General features: G+C 42.0%; 1 protein-coding gene across 5 annotated transcripts in view; it reads right to left on the bottom strand.

The window, feature by feature from the left end:
• The window catches only part of ELMO3 (engulfment and cell motility 3), a 450,596-nt gene that overhangs the window by 334,812 nt on the left and 95,784 nt on the right, over window positions 1-20,000 (bottom strand). For all 5 annotated transcript variants that reach the window (XM_088448606.1, XM_088448605.1, XM_088448607.1 and 2 more), the window contains exon 5: window positions 1,657-1,707. In XM_088448606.1, the coding sequence (XP_088304732.1) occupies window positions 1,657-1,707 (51 nt within the window). The remainder of the gene's footprint in view (window positions 1-1,656; window positions 1,708-20,000) is intronic.

The raw sequence follows: 20,000 nt of genomic DNA on the forward strand, positions 1-20,000 counted from the left end.
GAACACCTTGGGTCACATGGATACCGTTACCAGTGATGGCTATGGGAGACCTGGGAACACCTTGGTGCACATGGATACAGTTACCAGTGATGGCTATGGGAGACCTGGGAACACCTTGGTGCACATGGATACATTTACCAGTGATGGCTATGGGAGACCTGGGAACACCTTGGTGCACATGGATACAGTTACCAGTGATGGCTATGGGAGACCTGGGAACACCTTGGTGCACATGGATACAGTTACAAGTGATGGCTATGGGAGACCTGGGAAGACCTTGGTGCACATGGATACAGTTACCAGTGATGGCTATGGGAGACCTGGGAACACCTTGGTGCACATGGATACAGTTACCAGTGATGGCTATGGGAGACCTGGGAACACCTTGGTGCACATGGATACAGTTACCAGTGATGGCTATGGGAGACCTGGGAACACCTTGGTGCACATGGATACAGTTACCAGTGATGGCTATGGGAGACCTGGGAACACCTTGGTGCACATGGATACAGTTACCAGTGATGGCTATGGGAGACCTGGGAACACCTTGGTGCACATGGATACAGTTACCAGTGATGGCTATGGGAGACCTGGGAACACCTTGGTGCACATGGATACAGTTACCAGTGATGGCTATGGGAGACCTGGGAACACCTTGGTGCACATGGATACAGTTACCAGTGATGGCTATGGGAGACCTGGGAACACCTTGGTGCACATGGATACATTTACCAGTGATGGCTATGGGAGACCTGGGAACACCTTGGTGCACATGGATACATTTACCAGTGATGGCTATGGGAGACCTGGGAACACCTTGGTGCACATGGATACAGTTACCAGTGATGGCTATGGGAGACCTGGGAAGACCTTGGTGCACATGGATTCAGTTACCAGTGATGGCTATGGGAGACCTGGGAACACCTTGGTGCGCATGGATACATTTACCAGTGATGGCTATGGGAGACCTGGGAACACCTTGGTGCGCATGGATACATTTACCAGTGATGGCTATGGGAGACCTGGGAACACCTTGGTGCGCATGGATACAGTTACCAGTGATGGCTATGGGAGACCTGGGAACACCTTGGTGCACATGGATACAGTTACCAGTGATGGCTATGGGAGACCTGGGAACACCTTGGTGCACATGGATACAGTTACCAGTGATGGCTATGGGAGACCTGGGAAGACCTTGGTGCACATGGATACAGTTACCAGTGATGGCTATGGGAGAGCTGGGAACACCTTGGTGCACATGGATACAGTTACCAGTGATGGCTATGGGAGACCTGGGAAGACCTTGGCGCACATGGATACAGTTACCAGTGATGGCTATGGGAGACCTGGGAAGACCTTGGCGCACATGGATACAGTTACCAGTGATGGCTATGGGAGACCTGGGAAGACCTTGGTGCACATGGATACAGTTGCCAGTGATGGCTATGGGAGACCTGGGAACACCTTGGTGCACATGGATACAGTTACCAGTGATGGGTATGGGAGACCTGGGAACACCTTGGTGCACATGGATACAGTTACCAGTGATGGCTATGGGAGACCTGGGAACACCTTGGTGCACATGGATACAGTTACCAGTGATGGCTGACCATTTAGAAGTGAAATAATATCCTAGTAAGTGAAGTATTTTCTCACCGGAGAAGTGGTCAGTTTCAGAATGCTGCCGTTCTTGATGTCCATCCTGTTCTGTGAATAGAGAAATTGTAAGGCGTCTGATGCTGGCAGTGTCTGTAATCCGCACACACAGACTAACAACTCAATTCAGGAACTTTAAAAAGTTTTCAAACAGAAAATAAAAACACAAACCAAGGTAATGACATGAGAGGCTGGAAGATGTCCAATGAGTTTTAGTTATATCTGCAAATATTAACACTTGTTGGACGGTTATAAGAAACATGAGATAAGAACCTTTCAGAGTAAGCTGCATTCCATGTATTACAGGCTGCCAGACACGATATTGGGTGGTTTTAGTGGTCTCAGACTAGCACAGGAATAATTATGGACTAACATTATGAAAAATCAGATTGTAAGGTTTGTACGTCACCTAACACTTCATTTTCTGGTTTAAAATAATTTCTAGAAGCTAAGATTATAAAAGATAATATTAATACAAACACTCAGGACTGGGTAAAGTGTTGTAGCCGGGGTTCCCAGTTACCAGGATAGGCTGCTGTGCTCTCCCCACGGTTACAGGTCTTACACCTTATACAGGTTTCTGTCAGTGCCTCCGCCCAGGTCATCTGGATACCAGGGCGTCTATAGCAGACTTGGGAATGTTAGAGAAATATGGGTCCTCTATACAATTGTGTAGTAAACAAACTGTCTCATTCCAGTTCTCCCTTTAGACAGCTGAGTGCATACAATGACAAAACATTTTATTTAGCCGGGGAACTTCTTCCTTACTTTCTCCTGTCTTGAATTGACCATAATTATATCTTTGTCATATTAGCCAATACACCCAGTCTGAGTAAAGCTGGGTACACACTGACAGATACATTGGCCGATCAATTGACTGGCCAATGTATCTGCTGCCCGTCGGGCAGTGTGTACCCACGATATGTCGGTGAACATCAGCATTCACCAACATGACATGGACAGATATGTCTGCAGACCGCCTGTACACACACAACTGCAGCCTCGGGGAGGGGGGCGGGATACACCCCCCACCAGCAAGAAAATGCCCTCGACACACACCCCCAGGTCGCTGGGACCCGCAGCAAGACACAGATGATGGCCATTCAGTGTGTATGAATGACCATCATCTGCAGATATATCTGTCAGGTGTGTACCTACCTTAACACAGCAGTTAGATTATATAATTATTATAACTTCCCAAATACTTAAGTAACTTTCCTTTAAACAAACATTTCACCCCTCCTCAATATTAGCCAGCACTGTATCTGAGAAGATGATCCCAATGGCTTTTTGAGGAAGAGACAGGTTACATCACATCCAATTAAGAAAGCAGATGTGAAATACACCTATAGGAGCCCGGGTGGTCCCGCTGTGCACAAGTGGGACTCCTGAGCTACACAGAGCCGATGATCCTTGATCTTGTAGTTACTACCAGCAGGTACCATTTTCCTATTTCAGAGCCGCAGACATTGGGAATCTTGTTTTGAGTTACATGACCCCAGCAATGCCGGAGGTAACAATGATCCCAATTGTACTTACAGCATTACAGCGCTATATTACCTTCCTTCACTTCCCAGCCCAGGCACATACCGCTCACTTGCCACCAATGTATTTACACATGTGTGTCTGACCAGACTGGGTTTATGTTAATTTCCTTTTGAATTGACAATTGTATACTATACTATCTATCCTGCCTTATTAAGTACTCTCATAGCATTTGAGCTGGGTTCAGGGTTCCTGCGCTGAATTAATCAGATCCCCCACTGAGCACTTTTGCAAAAGCAGATTCTTTATTCTCATTCATACTCCATAGTGCGGGTAACACTGCGAATGTCTAGTCTGCAATCACTTGTGGGGTTATCACTAATACATTGAGATGTTGGGCATGTCCATCAGACACAAAGGGGAAAATGCACTAATGTTCCCTTGCTTGGAATACAGGAAAAATGATATCTAGCCACAGAAAGAAGAGGGGCTCATAAAGATATACTATTAGATTGTACTGGTGTCCATAATGAGTGCATTCAACAGCATTTATATGAGGAAAAATAAGCATACCTCCCAACTGTCCCGCATCCAGCGGGACAGTCCCGTTTTTCTGGGACTGTCCCGCTGGCCACAGTGTCCCGCGGTGAGGTGGGGAGATGGAGGTGGGTGAGCACAAGCCACTGCTCTGTTATGCAAAGCAGCGGGTGTGCAGGAGGAGAACACGTCGTGTGTATGCGCACGGCATCTGTTCACCAGTATACGGAGAGCCTGGGGGCTGCCCAGCATGTCGGAGAGTGCTGGGCACGCGCCCATAGTGACGTAAACAGGGGAAGCCATGAGGCCACGCCCCGTTTTCCCAAGACCACTCCTTCTTTCCTCAAAGCCCCGCCCCTTTTCAGACACACACACACACCGTAGGCGCGCAAACTGGCCCTCTTCGGGGGACCTAATAGTTGGGAGTTATGGATTGAGTGTCACTCAGTATGCTGTGATATGCGAGGATTTCTTTGAAAAAAAGTGTCATTATTGCTGGTAACTATAGAGAGCGGATATGCACTGATTCTAATATATATTAAGGCAATTCCGTATCTGCTTATATAAATGTGAAATGGTTTTATCACATACATTAAGGTTATTTAACATATTACTTTCACCTGCTAAAGAGAGGACATACCTAAACCGTATGAATGATTATGGTAATGAATATGTATAACATCTTTCCGATTTCAACTGTGTGATTACAGCCTACCCATACGCTTAGAGCGATTATAAAATATAGTTACATACTTATATTCCGCTTATGTTAGCATTTTTGTGAATTTGATTAAGAGTCTACCCTAACTCTGGAGTGATTTTTTTTTTGCTAAATAAACAGATTAAAAACTGAATCTTTGTGTGTTTGTTTTATGTGTTTTTTTTTATAACTTTTGGAAACAAAACTTTTTAGAAAAACAATTAAAAGCTATGTATTAATTTAAAATAAGTGTGCCCCCAAAAAGGAGAGCTTTCTTTTCTTCTTCGTGTCCTATGTTATAATTACTCTCGGGGTGTCAGGACTGCGACTATTTCAGTACATAAAGATAGACTACTTTTGCCAAAGTTCCATTGTGGTCATCGGAGGAGCTATCCTGCTTGCTGGCATGCTTCTCATTCAGGGGATAGAGTGTTAAAGTGATCATCTGTTTCCCAGGTGTCGTCAGGTTGTGGGATTCCTAGATTGCGCATTATTTCAAACCTGATTCCATTTGGGTCACATGTTCTGAAACTTCCTCTGGATCACAGACCTCTAGTATAAAGCCTGTTACTAACTGTGTCTCAGTGTCTGTGCAAAGTTGCTTTCAGGTCTTTTCTTGGACTCCTGCCAGATCCCAGCTGTGCCTGTGGATTGCTGTGGACTGTTGTATTCCAGATGAACTTCTGATGTCAGTCACCCGCTGCACTACAGGGCCCAGCATTCCTATTGCCTAAGTATTGCTTTTGCTCCAACATTGTGCTTTCATCATTTTGCTGCACTTTACCTGTTGTCTTTTCGTTCCTGTGGATATTGAACTCATCCTTGTTACAGTTGTCAACTGCACCGTTACAGAGTCATCTCTTCATCATGGGGCTCAACCCTGCTCCAAACCCTAGCCCACCACGGGGCTCAACCCCGCTCCAAACCCTAGCCGCACCATGGGGCTCAACCCTGCTGCAATCTTCTCCGCATCACGGGGCTCAACCCTGCTCTGAACCCTAGCCACACTATAGGGCTCAACCCTGCTGCAATCTTCTCCGCATCACGGGGCTCAACCCTGCTCCGAACCCTAGCCACACTATAGGGCTCAACCCCGCTACAATCCTCTCTGCATCACGGGGCTTAACCCTGCTCCGAACTCTAGCCACGCCACAGGGCTCAACCCTGTCCTGGAATCTCATAGTCTTACAGGGCTTAACCCTGCTCCGACTTCACTACTCCACAAGGCTCAAGTTTGCTTCATCTCTCACTGCACTGCAGAGCTCGGCCCTGTCCCAGAACTATACTATTCTGCAGGGTCCGCTCTGCTCCGGATTTCCATTACTACAGGGTTCTATCCTGGCAAAGGTCCTTAATGTCATCCTGAGGTGTTAGCCTCATTCTGGACTCGGGGTTTCCTATCACGTTAGTTCCTATATGCTATAAAGACTGCTTATATATATTTGGGGATTCTCTCCTATACTTATTATTGCATATATGAATCTCTGTGCTGTTTGAAACCTTATATGAGACCTTGCTGATTATAAATCTTTTGTGAATAAATTCTATTTTACTTTTATCCTGTGCTACTGAGTTTCATGGAAAGGTCATTGCTAAGACCCCCCCAGTTTATTGTGCCTAGTAGGCCTGCCTCCCTCCAGGAGTCTCAAGTGTCGGCCGCCATGACACGGGGGAGCACCTCCACACACTGATATTTTCTTATACCCAGTAAACTGGTTTGACAAGGATATTATTTTGGATAATGACCACGTGAACTGAGAATAATAAGTGAAATCTTTAGGTGCATACACACTTAAAGATTTTCTGTCCAACCAGCCAACTAGCTGATTGGTTGGAATGAGAATCTGGTAACGTATGGGAGTAACTGACAATCAGCAATTTGCTCCTAAATGCCAGAAAACAGATGAAAATGGCGTCAGACAAGTTTGTTAAATGTTTGATCTAAACAATTTGTTCAAACAACAGTTTTTGTCCATTTTCCAGCATTTGGGAGCAAATTGCTGATTGTCTTTGCTTTCATACCTTGCCAGATTCTCATTCCAACCAATCACCTAGTTGGATGGTTGGACAGAAAATCTTTACGTGTGTATGCAGCATTTGTGCTTAAGATATCCTCCTCCTTTTCCCCAATATTTGATCAATAACCTTCCAATTGGACAGCCATAGATAGTTCTAGTGTTTCATCACTCTCTCTCATATAATATATATATATATATATATATATATATATATATAAAAATAAAAGGATATTATGGTTGGAGACCAGGCACCAAAAACAGTTAAAGCTTCAGTTTCCAGGATGCCTCAGGTCCTCCTCCATATATACCTCGCCCCTAGCCATAGGACTTCAGTTTAGTTAACAAGCCTCAAGGCAGGAGAAGGAAATGCACTCATACATCAGAAATACTCTTACACAAAATAAGGGAATCTGTGACCGAAAGAAAATAACTTACCATGCAGCCAGGTGCGTCAGGGTGGGTGCCCTGTGGACCGCGAAGAAAAGGAGTTATCTAGGGAAGTCTACCATAACTCTAACCTACAGAAAGATCTGGAGCCTGAAAAGCTGGAACTACAATTTCTTCATTCACATGAAAACTGGACACTACCTTCAGAAGGTAACCCTCCCTTGTACGAAGAACAGCTTCTTCCTAGAGAAAAATCAAAAATGGAGAGCGACAAGAAAGCGCTGCCATATCAGAGACTCTGCATGCAGAAGAGATGGCGAGAAGAAAAAGTGTCTTCGCTGTCAACCACTTCAAGTCTAGAGGTTCAAATAAGTGAGCTTGTAGCCCCTTAAGAACCAAAGACAAATCCCATGGTGCTAAGGTTGAACAAAGGGACGCTGAACTCGCAGAACTCCTTGGAAAAAAATTCTAACATCTGGAAATGAGGCAATCTTCCTCTGAAACCAGACTGACAGTGCAGAAACCTGCACTCTCAAAGTAGCCAGACGGAGACCATGGTTTAAATCTGCCTGGAGAAAAGCCAATATCCTGGAAATCCGAAACACCTTAGGATCATATTTTCTGTGGGAACACAATTGACTAAAAGAATGCCAAACTCTAATAGGTGCGGAATTACAGAATTGGAAGATTCAAGAGCCACGCGGTAAAAGTTAGCAGATCCTGCCATAGACGAAGAGGATACAGACTGTCTATGGCTAGATTCTGTATGTTGATGAACCAATGATGTCTGGGCCAAGCCGGAGCCACTAGTATTACTGTTCCGCCTTCCTGCTTGAATTTCCTGAGAACTCTTGGGAGGAGGGAGATCGGAGGAAATGGATATGCCAGCTTGAAGGCCCATCTTACTGCCAGTGTATCCACGATAGTTGCGGATGGGTCCCTGGACCTGAACCCGTACCTGGGGACCTTGCAGTCGTGATGCAACGTTATGAGATCCATTTCTGGCAGACCCAATTTGTTTACCAGGAGCTGAAACACTCCTGGATGGAGAGACCACTCTCCAGTATATATATCCTGGCGAGTTAGGAAGTCTGCTTCCCAATTGAGCACTCCCGGTATGAATATTGCCGAGATGGCCAGAAGATGACTTCTTTCATGGCTGCGTAACTTCTTGTGCCTCCCTGATGATTGAGGTAGGACATGTTGTTGCATTGTCAGACTGGATCTGAACTGGCTTGCCCTGGAGCAGGTCCTGTGCCATGACAAGTGCTTTGTGCACTGCTTGCAGTTCCAGAATGTTTATTGGCAGATGACTTTCCTGTTTTGTCCATTTTCACTGAAAGGTGTGATGACCTGTCACTGCTCCCCATCCGCGAAGACTGGCGTCCGTGGCGAGCAGCATTTGGAATACAGAATGGGCACCCTTTGTTCAGATGATCCTTTCTCAGCCACCACACGAGGGAGTGACGAACCTCTGGAGTAAGAAGGATCCTCTGGGACTTTATTCGATTATACTGTCCATTACACTAGGAGAGAATCAATCTTTGCAGAGGCCTGGAATGGACTGAGCATACCCCACCATGTCAAAAGGTGGATACCATTGATCCCACGACCTGCATTGCTAGCAGAATGGATAACCTTCACTTTCGAAGCAGCTTGCATATTCGCAACAATAGGGCCACAACCTTGTCCTCTGGCAGAAACACCATCTGTGCCCAAGAATCCAGAAGAGCTCCTAAATGTAGCACCTACTGCGTTGGAGAAAGTGATGAATTCTTCCAATTGATGATCCAGCCATGCTTATGTAAGCAGGCTATGGTCAGTTGCAGATGGTTTTGTAAACAACTGGAGTCTGTGCCATTATCAGAATATCATCCAGATATGGCAGAATTCTGACTCCCTGATGCATGACATAGGCCGTCATGATTGCCATTATTTGGTAAAAACCTGTGGAGCCATAGATAGGCAAAAGGGTAGAGCCTGAAATTGGTAATGTTGCTGACGGACAGCAAACTGTAAAAATTGCTGGTGGGATGGTATAATAGAACCTTACAGATATGCATCCTAAATGTCCAAGGAAACCATGTAATCCCCTGGCTTGACTGCCAATACAATTGAACAGAGAGTTTCCATACGAAACTTGGGTACATGGATCAACCTCTTTTTTGGATTAAGTACATGGCGATAACACCCATTCAGTTTCTGAACCAGAAATAGATTGATATAATAACCCCTTCCCTGTTGCAACACAGAAACCGGGACTATTATCCCCACGTGCAGCAGGGAGTGAATGGCTTCCTGAAGACCCAAGGCCTTGACCACATCTGATGGGGGATCTGAGCAAAAAAACTCCGGGGGAGGATGCGTCCTGAAATTCAGGGCATACCCGAGAGACCACTTCTCGGACATAGGCATCTGTTGTTTGACGCCAACAATCCACAAACTAAAGAAGTCAGCCTCCCACCCTGGGATCTTCCAGGAGGAAGCCGTCCCATCAGGCAGAGGGTTTGTTGTCCAGCTTAGAAGCTGGACGTCTTGCCAGCCCAGACCTCGTTAGTTTGTCGCCTTGATATTTTGCGAAAACTAGAACTCTTAGAGGAAGGCTGTTCCCTTGCTCGTCCCTGAGGACGGAAAGACCAAATAAAAACCTGCCTAGACTTTACAGTCGCCGTAGATGGCAGACCTGCTGACTTAGAAGCCGCCAGAGTAGCTATTATTTTACCCAACTCTGCTCCAAAAAGTAAATTTCCATAGAAAAGTAAAACTTCCAGCGCCTTCTTTGATCCTATATCAGCATTCCAGGATCTTAACCAAGGGGCCCTGTGCGCCACTATTGAAGCTGCTGATGCTTTAGAAGCTAAAATTCCATCATCTACAGCAGCTCCTCCCAGATAGGAAGCCACTTCCCATATAAGGGAGATATACATCTGTTCTCTGGTAGCACTTGGTAAAGAATTTTCCAATGCTCCCATCCATTCTTCAACTGCTTTGGCTACCCAGGCTCCAGCCATAGCTGGACGAATAACAGCTCCAGATGATGAAAAAATCGTTTTAAGACAGGATTCCATCTTTTTATCTGTGGAATCCTTCAGGGAAGATGCTGACGGAATAGATAATGTAGCATTTCTGATTAAATGCGTCACAGCAGCATTCACAGTAGGATGTACTTCCCGCTAAGTACATACAAAAGCCGGAAAAGGATACAACAATGTTATTCTCTTATTCACACAAAAACGTTTGTCAGAGTTACCCCATGCCTCATCCATAAGCTCAGTCAGCTGTTCGGATACAGGAAACTCCGTTTTGACCACCTTCCGGTGGCGATTATACACTGGAACCTTCTTACTATGAGCTGGTTCATCATCCTGAATGTCTAGGATTGATTTAACTGCCCTCACCAAAGAAGGAACATCCACTGTGGATGGATGGTCCTCCTCCCACGAGCTAGACCCTGGAGAGGAACCCTGCGCATCATCTGATTCCTCTGACTGATAAAAAGATAACTTGTGCTTAGGCACCTTAGTAACTACCGGTCTGCTATCAACATTAGATGGTGCCATACTCTGACTAGAATGGCCATCAACATCCTTCTAGCAAAAATGCATAGGGGGTGCAAACATGGCATGCTGTGTACACCCCATCCAAGGTGGCATAGTGGGAGCAGCCATACGATCCACAAACTGCTTCATTACCTGGGAGAAAGAGGACACCAAAGATGGCTCCTGTCCAGAGACAGGTAACCCGGACTGCTGAGGTGGCTCTATATAACAGACAACACACAAACCATCCTTAATATACTGAGGGGACAAATAAGTCATACATGATTTACATGAAACAAGCTCAGAGGGCTCCCCCTTCTGTATCACTTTATCCTTTAACATGTTCAAAATAAAGGTAATAAATGCAATGTTATGTACTCAGAGAAAAACCTCCACCCCAAGAGGATGGAGAGAAAACAGTGATAGTTATAAATGACAGACATAACAGACAGTGTCAATACAGCAGCTAGCAAACAGTCACATACACTGCACATGTAATATAATTACAGTCACATACACTGCACATGTAATATAATTACAGTCACATACACTGCACATGTAATATAATTACAGTCACATACACTGCACATGTAATATAATTACAGTCACATACACTGCACATGTAATATAATTACAGTCACATACAATGCACATACAATATAATTACAGTCACATACACTGCACATGTAATATAATTACAGTCACATACACTGCACATGCAATATAATTACAGTCACATACACTGCACATGTAATATAATTACAGTCACATACACTGCACATGTAATATAATTACAGTCACATACACTGCACATGTAATATAATTACAGTCACATACAATGCACATGCAATATAATTACAGTCACATACACTGCACATGTAATATAATTACAGTCACATACACTGCACATGCAATATAATTACAGTCACATACACTGCACATGTAATATAATTACAGTCACATACACTGCACATGTAATATAATTACAGTCACATACACTGCACATGTAATATAACTACAGTCACATACAATGTACATGTAATATAATTACAGTCACATACAATGCACATGTAATATAATTACAGTCACATACACTGCACATGTAATATAATTACAGTCACATACAATGTACATGTAATATAATTACAGTCACATACACTGCACATATAATATAATTTCAGTCACATACAATGTACATGTAATATAATTACAATCGACTCTAAAGCAACTACACAAACACCAGGAATGTAGGATATAGAGAACTATATACCAACCAAGGGAGAGGTATACAGGGAGACTGACTGGAACCCTCCTGAGACCACAGCTACAGGGCGCATTTAGCATGGACTGTGAGCGTCTCATATACACGTGGAGGGTAGGCGGAGCAACCCAGATGCGCAAAACCCTTCATAGGGACTGCACCCGGGTTGGGGAAGTGCCTACCTCCCCTAAGCTGCATTAACCAGCCGGGTACACTTTCCTCGTGGCAGCAGAATAGTCTGCTGCTGATCACCGGCATCAGAGGATAAGGCCCCGATGGTGTAGTGAGGACGCGGACATTCCTGGCCCCCCCGACTGCAGCGGCTTCTGTTGCGTGTCTGACACCAGAAGCAAGGACTTCCGTGCGCGATTCCCCGTAAGCAAGGAGTTGCCTTACCCGACATCTCCGTGCATCCAGGTCACCGCACTGCTGCTAACAAGCTCAGCCGCGACCCTCCAAAATCACCAGCCCAGTTACTGGTGTTGCAGCCCGGTGGAAAAAGATTGAGACGCATTATCGGAGTCTTAATACAGACGCTGAGTACTGCTGTCTCAATGATAAGTGTCAGATGTTACTATGGTCTACAGAGGTAACATGACATAATTGTCATATGTTACTATGGTATACTGAGGTAACATTACATTAGTGTCATATGTTACTATGGTATACTGAGGTAACATTACAGCATGACATAAGTGTCAGATGTTACTATGGTATACTGAGGTAACATTACAGCATTACATAAGTGTCAGATGTTACTATGGTATACTGAGGTAACATTACAGCATTACATAAGTGTTAGATGTTACTATGGTATACTGAGGTAACATTACATAAGTGTCAGATGTTACTATGGTATACTGAGGTAACATTACATAAGTGTCAGATGTTACTATGGTATACTGAGGTAAAATTACAGCATTACATAAGTGTTAGATGTTACTATGGTATACTGAGGTAACATTACATAAGTGTCAGATGTTACTATGGTCTACTGAGGTAACACTACAGCATTACATAAGTGTTAGATGTTACTATGGTATACTGAGGTAACATTACATAAGTGTCAGATGTTACTATGGTATACTGAGGTAAAATTACAGCATTACATAAGTGTTAGATGTTACTATGGTATACTGAGGTAACATTACATAAGTGTCAGATGTTACTATGGTATACTGAGGTAACATTACAGCATTACATAAGTGTCAGATGTTATCATGGTATACTGAGGTAACATTACATAAGTGTCAGAAGTTACTATGGTATACTGAGGTAACATTACATAAGTGTCAGATGTTACTATGGTATACTGAGGTAGCATTACATAAGTGTCAGATGTTACTACGGTATACTGAGGTAGCATTACATAAGTGTCAGATGTTACTATGGTATACTGAGGTAACATTACAGCATTACATAAGTATCAGATGTTTCTATGGTATACTGAGGTAGCATTACAGCATTACATAAGTATCAGTTGTTACCATGGTATACTGAGGTAACATTACATAAGTGTCAGATGTTACCATGGTATACTGAGGTAACATTACATAAATGTCAGAAAATACTATGGTATACTGAGGTAACATTACAGCATTACATAAGTGTCAGATGTTACTATGGTATACTGAGGTAACATTACATAAGTGTCAGATGTTACTACGGTATACTGAGGTAACATTACAGCATTACATTAGTGTCAGATATTACTATGATATACTGAGGTAGCATTACATAAGTGTCAGATGTTACTATGGTCTACTGAGGTAACATTACAGCATTACATAAGTGTCAGATTTTACTATGATATACTGAGGTAGCATTACATAAATGTCAGAAAATACTATGGTATACTGAGGTAACATTACAGCATTACATAAGTGTCAGATGTTACTATGGTATACTGAGGTAGCATTACATAAGTGTCAGATGTTACTATGGTATACTGAGGTAGCATTAGATAAGTGTCAGATGTTACTATAGTATACTGAGGTAACATTACATAAGTGTCAGATGTTACTATGGTCTACTGAGGTAACACTACAGCATTACATAAGTGTCAGATGTTACTATGGTATACTGAGGTAGCATTACAGCATTACATAAGTGTCAGATGTTACTATGGTATACTGAGGTAACATTACAGCATTACATAAGTATCAGTTGTTACCATGGTATACTGAGGTAACATTACATAACTGTCAGATGTTACCATGGTATACTGAGGTAACATTACATAAATGTCAGAAAATACTATGGTATACTGAGGTAACATTACAGCATTACATAAGTGTCAGATGTTACTATGGTATACTGAGGTAACATTACATAAGTGTCAGATGTTACTATGGTCTACTGAGGTAACATTACAGCATTACATTAGTGTCAGATGTTACTATGGTATACTGAGGTAGCATTACATAAGTGTCAGATGTTACCATGGTATACTGAGGTAACATAACATAAGTGTCAGATGTTACTATGGTATACTGAGGTAGCATTACAGCATTACATAAGTATCAGATGTTACTATGATATACTGAGGTAACATTAGATAAGTGTCAGATGTTACTACGGTATACTGAGGTAACATTACAGCATTACATAAGTGTCAGATGTTACTATGGTATACTGAGGTAACATTACATAAGTGTCAGATGTTACTATGGTATACTGAGGTACCATTACAGCATTACATAAGTGACAAATGTTATTATGGTATACTGAGGTAACATTACAGCATTACATAAGTATCAGATGTTACTATGATATACTGAGGTAACATTAGATAAGTGTCAGATGTTACTACGGTATACTGAGGTAACATTACAGCATTACATAAGTGTCAGATGTTACTATGGTATACTGAGGTAACATTACATAAGTGTCAAATGTTACTATGGTATACTGAGGTAGCATTACATAAGTGTCAGATGTTACTATGGTATACTGAGGTACCATTACAGCATTACATAAGTGACAAATGTTATTATGGTATACTGAGGTAACATTACAGCATTACATAAGTGTCAGATGTTACTATGATATAGTGAGGTAGCATTACATAAGTGTCAGATGTTACTATGGTATATTGAGGTAACATTACAGCATGACATAAGTGTCAGATGTTACTATGATATAGTGAGGTAGCATTACATAAGTGTCAGATGTTACTATGTTATACTGAGGTAACATTACATAAGTGTCAGATGTTACCATGGTATACTGAGGTAACATTACATAAGTGTCAAATGTTACTATGATATACTGAGGTAGCATTACATAAGTGTCAGATGTTACTACGGTATACTGAGGTAACATTACAGCATTACATAAGTGTCAGATGTTACTATGGTCTACTGAGGTAACATTACAGCATTACATAAGTGTCAGATTTTACTATGATATACTGAGGTAGCATTACATAAATGTCAGAAAATACTATGGTATACTGAGGTAACATTACAGCATTACATAAGTGTCAGATGTTACTATGGTATACTGAGGTAGCATTACATAAGTGTCAGATGTTACTATGGTATACTGAGGTAGCATTAGATAAGTGTCAGATGTTACTATAGTATACTGAGGTAACATTACATAAGTGTCAGATGTTACTATGGTCTACTGAGGTAACACTACAGCATTACATAAGTGTCAGATGTTACTATGGTATACTGAGGTAGCATTACAGCATTACATAAGTGTCAGATGTTACTATGGTATACTGAGGTAACATTACAGCATTACATAAGTATCAGTTGTTACCATGGTATACTGAGGTAACATTACATAACTGTCAGATGTTACCATGGTATACTGAGGTAACATTACATAAATGTCAGAAAATACTATGGTATACTGAGGTAACATTACAGCATTACATAAGTGTCAGATGTTACTATGGTATACTGAGGTAACATTACATAAGTGTCAGATGTTACTATGGTCTACTGAGGTAACATTACAGCATTACATTAGTGTCAGATGTTACTATGGTATACTGAGGTAGCATTACATAAGTGTCAGATGTTACCATGGTATACTGAGGTAACATAACATAAGTGTCAGATGTTACTATGGTATACTGAGGTAGCATTACATAAGTGTCAGATGTTACTACGGTATACTGAGGTAACATTACAGCATTACATAAGTGTCAGATGTTACTATGGTATACTGAGGTAACATTACATAAGTGTCAAATGTTACTATGGTATACTGAGGTAACATTACATAAGTGTCAAATGTTACTATGGTATACTGAGGTAGCATTACATAAGTGTCAGATGTTACTATGGTATACTGAGGTACCATTACAGCATTACATAAGTGACAAATGTTATTATGGTATACTGAGGTAACATGACAGCATTACATAAGTGTCAGATGTTACCACGGTATACTGAGGTAACATTACAGCATTACATAAGTGTCAGATGTTACTATGGTATACTGAGGTAGCATTACAGCATGACATAAGTGTCAGATGTTACCACGGTATACTGAGGTAACATTACAGCATTACATAAGTGTCAGATGTTACTATGGTATATTGAGGTAACATTAGATAAGTGTCAGATGTTACTACAGTATACTGAGGTAACATTACAGCATTACATAAGTGTCAGATGTTACTATGGTATACTGAGGTAACATTACATAAGTGTCAAATGTTACTATGGTATACTGAGGTAACATTACATAATTACATAAGTGTCAGATGTTACTATGGTATATTGAGGTAACATTACAGCATTACATAAGTGTCAGATGTTACTATGTTATACTGAGGTAACATTACATAAGTGTCAGATGTTACCATGGTATACTGAGGTAACATTACATAAGTGTCAGATGTTACCATGGTATACTGAGGTAACATTACATAAGTGTCAAATGTTACTATGATATACTGAGGTAGCATTACATAAGTGTCAGATGTTACTACGGTATACTGAGGTAACATTACAGCATTACATAAGTGTCAGATGTTACTATGGTATACTGAGGTAACATTACATAAATGTCAAATGTTACTATGATATACTGAGGTAGCATTACATAAGTGTCAGATGTTACTATGTTATACTGAGGTAGCATTACATAAGTGTCAGATGTTACTATGTTATACTGAGGTAACATTACAGCATTACATAAGTGTCAGATGTTACTATGTTATACAGAGGTAACATTACATAAGTGTCAGATGTTACTATGGTATACTGAAGTAACATTACGGCATTTCATAAGTGTCAGAGGCTTTTATTGATTATTACATAAAGTTTATGCAAAAAGTCAATATTTGCAATGTTGACAGTTCTTTTTCCAGACCTCTGCAATTGGACCTGGCATGCTGTCACTCACCACCTGGGCCACGTACTGACTGATGGCCGCCCATCCTGTGCTAATCAGTTCTTGGCGTTTGTCAGAATTTGTGGGGTTTTGTTTGTATACCCTCCTCTTGAGGATTGACCACAAGTACTCAATGGGATTAAGGTCTGGGGAGTTTCCCGATTTCAATGTTTTGTTCCCTGAGCCACTTAGTTATCACTTTTGCCTTATGGCAAGGTGGTGCTCCATCATGCTGGAAAAGGCATTGTTCCTCACCAAACTGTTCTTGTATGGTTGGGAGAAGTTGCTCTTGGAGGACGTTTTGGTACCATTATTTATTCATGGCTGTGTTCTTAGGCAAAATTGTGAGTGAGCCCACTCCCTTGGCTGAGAACCAACCCCACACATGAATGGTCTCAGGATGCGTTACTGTTGGCATGTCACAGGACTGATGGTAGCGCTCACCTTTCCTTCTCCGGACAAGCGTATTTCCAGATGCCCCAAACAATCTGAAAGGTGATTCATCAGAGAAAATAACTTTACCCCAGTTCTCAGCAGCCCAATCCCTGTACCTTTTGCAGAATATTAGTCTGTCCCTGATGTTTTTCCTGGAGAGAAGTGGCTTCTTTGTTGTCCTTCTTGACACCAGGCCATCCTCCAAAAGTCTTTGCCGCACTGTGCTTAAAGATGCTCTCACACCTGCCTGCTGCCATTCCTGAGCAAGCTCTGCACTGGTGGTGCCCTGATCCCACAGCTGAATCAACTTTAGGAGACGGTCCTGGCGCTTGCTGGACCTTCTTGGGTGCCCTGGAGCCTTCTTCACAACTATTGAACCTCTCTCCTTGAAGTTCTTGATCCGATAAATGGTTGATTTAGCTGCAATCTTACTAGCAGCAATATCCTTGCCTGTGAAGCCCTTTTTGTGCAAAACAATGATGACTGCACTTATTTCCTTGCAGGTAACCATAGTTAACAAAGGAAGAACAATGATTTCAAGCTCCACCCTCTTTTTAAAGCTTCCAGTCTGTTGTCCTAACTCAATCAACATGACAGAGTGATCTCCAGCCTTGTCCTCGTCAACACTCTCACCTGTGTTAACGAGAGAATCCCTGACGTGTCAGCTGGTTCTTTTGTGGCAGGGCTGAAATGCAGTGGAAATGTTTTTGGGATTAAGGGCTCGATTCAGACCTGCTCGTTAGATGTGTTCGCACGCAACCAAAGTTTGCAAATCCCGTGATCGCACGGCAAGGGACTAGCAGGCCCACTATGTCTTGGCGTGCGATCACGGTGTGTATTTAGATGCCCACCATCCTGTCTTAAGACGTCCACTTTGCCACGTCATCTCCAGGAAGTGTATGCAGCAATCGGTAACATCCAGTACCATCGAAAGCGAATGCAGCACTTGTGGTTGACCATACCCTACTGCAAGCACTGCGAGTGCTTCAGTGTGTAATTCAACCATGTGATGTGTACTATGACGCTGTGTCTTAATTATGCACGCCTCTGAAACGGCGTTAAGCTGCTTAGACATGCCTGAGCTGAACCCACCACACCTCCGTTTTCATTGACCATCCCAGTCACCTCCCATAAACTGCTTGTCCCGTCACTCATTCTAGCGAGCAGTCTATGTACGGCGAGTGTATGCTTCCTGATCGTCTGGAATAGTTCTCGCACTGCGATGCATACGCACATTGCGAAACATCGGCAGCTATGTGCGAACGCAGCCTAGCAAGCGGGTCTGAATCGGGCCCTAAGTTCATTGTCACGGCAAAGAGGGACTTTGCAATTCATCTGATCACTCTTAATGCAAATTGCCATCATAAACACTGAAGCAGCAGACTTTGTGACACCCAATACTTGTGCCATTCTCAGAACTTTTGGCCATGGCTGTATATAAAAAAGTAGTTCAGGTGGCACTCCCAAATGCATAGATAAATAATCCAGGTGCCCTCCATAGAGGCGCCATTGCAAGAGCTTCAACATATAGCACAGTCCGGCTGCATTCTGTATATATATATATATATATATATATATATATATATTATATATATATTATAGAGCACAGTCCGGCTGCACTCAGTATTAAACATCCCACAGGTACCAGGATCAAATGCTCAAAATTTCGATGTTTATTCCATCATCTTCAAGATACAAAATACAATTAAAAAAATAGTATTTTGTATCCTGAAGACGATGGAATAAACATCAACTCGTTGAGCATTTGATCCCGCTACCTGTGTGATTTTTACTACAGAGTGCCGCCAGACTGTGCTCTATAATATATATATATATATATATATATATATATAAATATACATACATACACATACACACACATATCCACAGAATACAGGGTAAGCGGCACTCATCCGGATTCACAAGAAGACACCACGGTTATTGCCATACTGAATTGGAGTGCCTTCCTACAGATATATATATATGTATATATATATATATATATATACACACACACACAAATAGTGGTGACCGGCGCTATATCTATCAATAGAGATGGATGAAATATCCTTTCCATGAAATCCAATCAGTCACAAGGGAATCTAGGTTACACTCCTCTTATCTTAGAGTGGCTGCTATAATAGTCTCCAAAATAGGACCGCTGCTCAAGAATGTCCAATCAAATAATATTCCGTGATAGTGAGCCGACAGCGCCATCTAGTGTAATTCCTTCAAAGTTGTCTTTAAATAATAAAAGCAATCAGACGAGCTCCTTCCGCAGCTCCCAGGCACAGAAATTTTTTTTAGGCAAAGAGAAAAAACATATATAAATACTGATACTGTGCTATACACAAATATAAAGTGTATCCAACCAAAGTGCCACTTGGTGATCTATTGCACCCTATAGCAAACAAGTACAAATAAGCATTCAAAAAAGTGCAAAAACGCAAAAAGGTGCTTCACCATAAGTCTAAATATACAGTGCAGAGTGTTCAGTGCAACTCTAGTAATGTAGGTACCAATACACTGCAACCAAAAAAAGAGTAAAGTGCATATAGGCATACCAAGGGACTTTGTTCTATCAATCGCTATGCCACCCACAAGGATTTGCAGGTATGAATAAA

Source organism: Taudactylus pleione, unplaced genomic scaffold, assembly GCF_031769625.1.
Source record: "Taudactylus pleione unplaced genomic scaffold, aTauple2 ptg000461l, whole genome shotgun sequence".
In the NCBI taxonomy this organism is placed as follows: domain Eukaryota; kingdom Metazoa; phylum Chordata; class Amphibia; order Anura; family Myobatrachidae; genus Taudactylus; species Taudactylus pleione.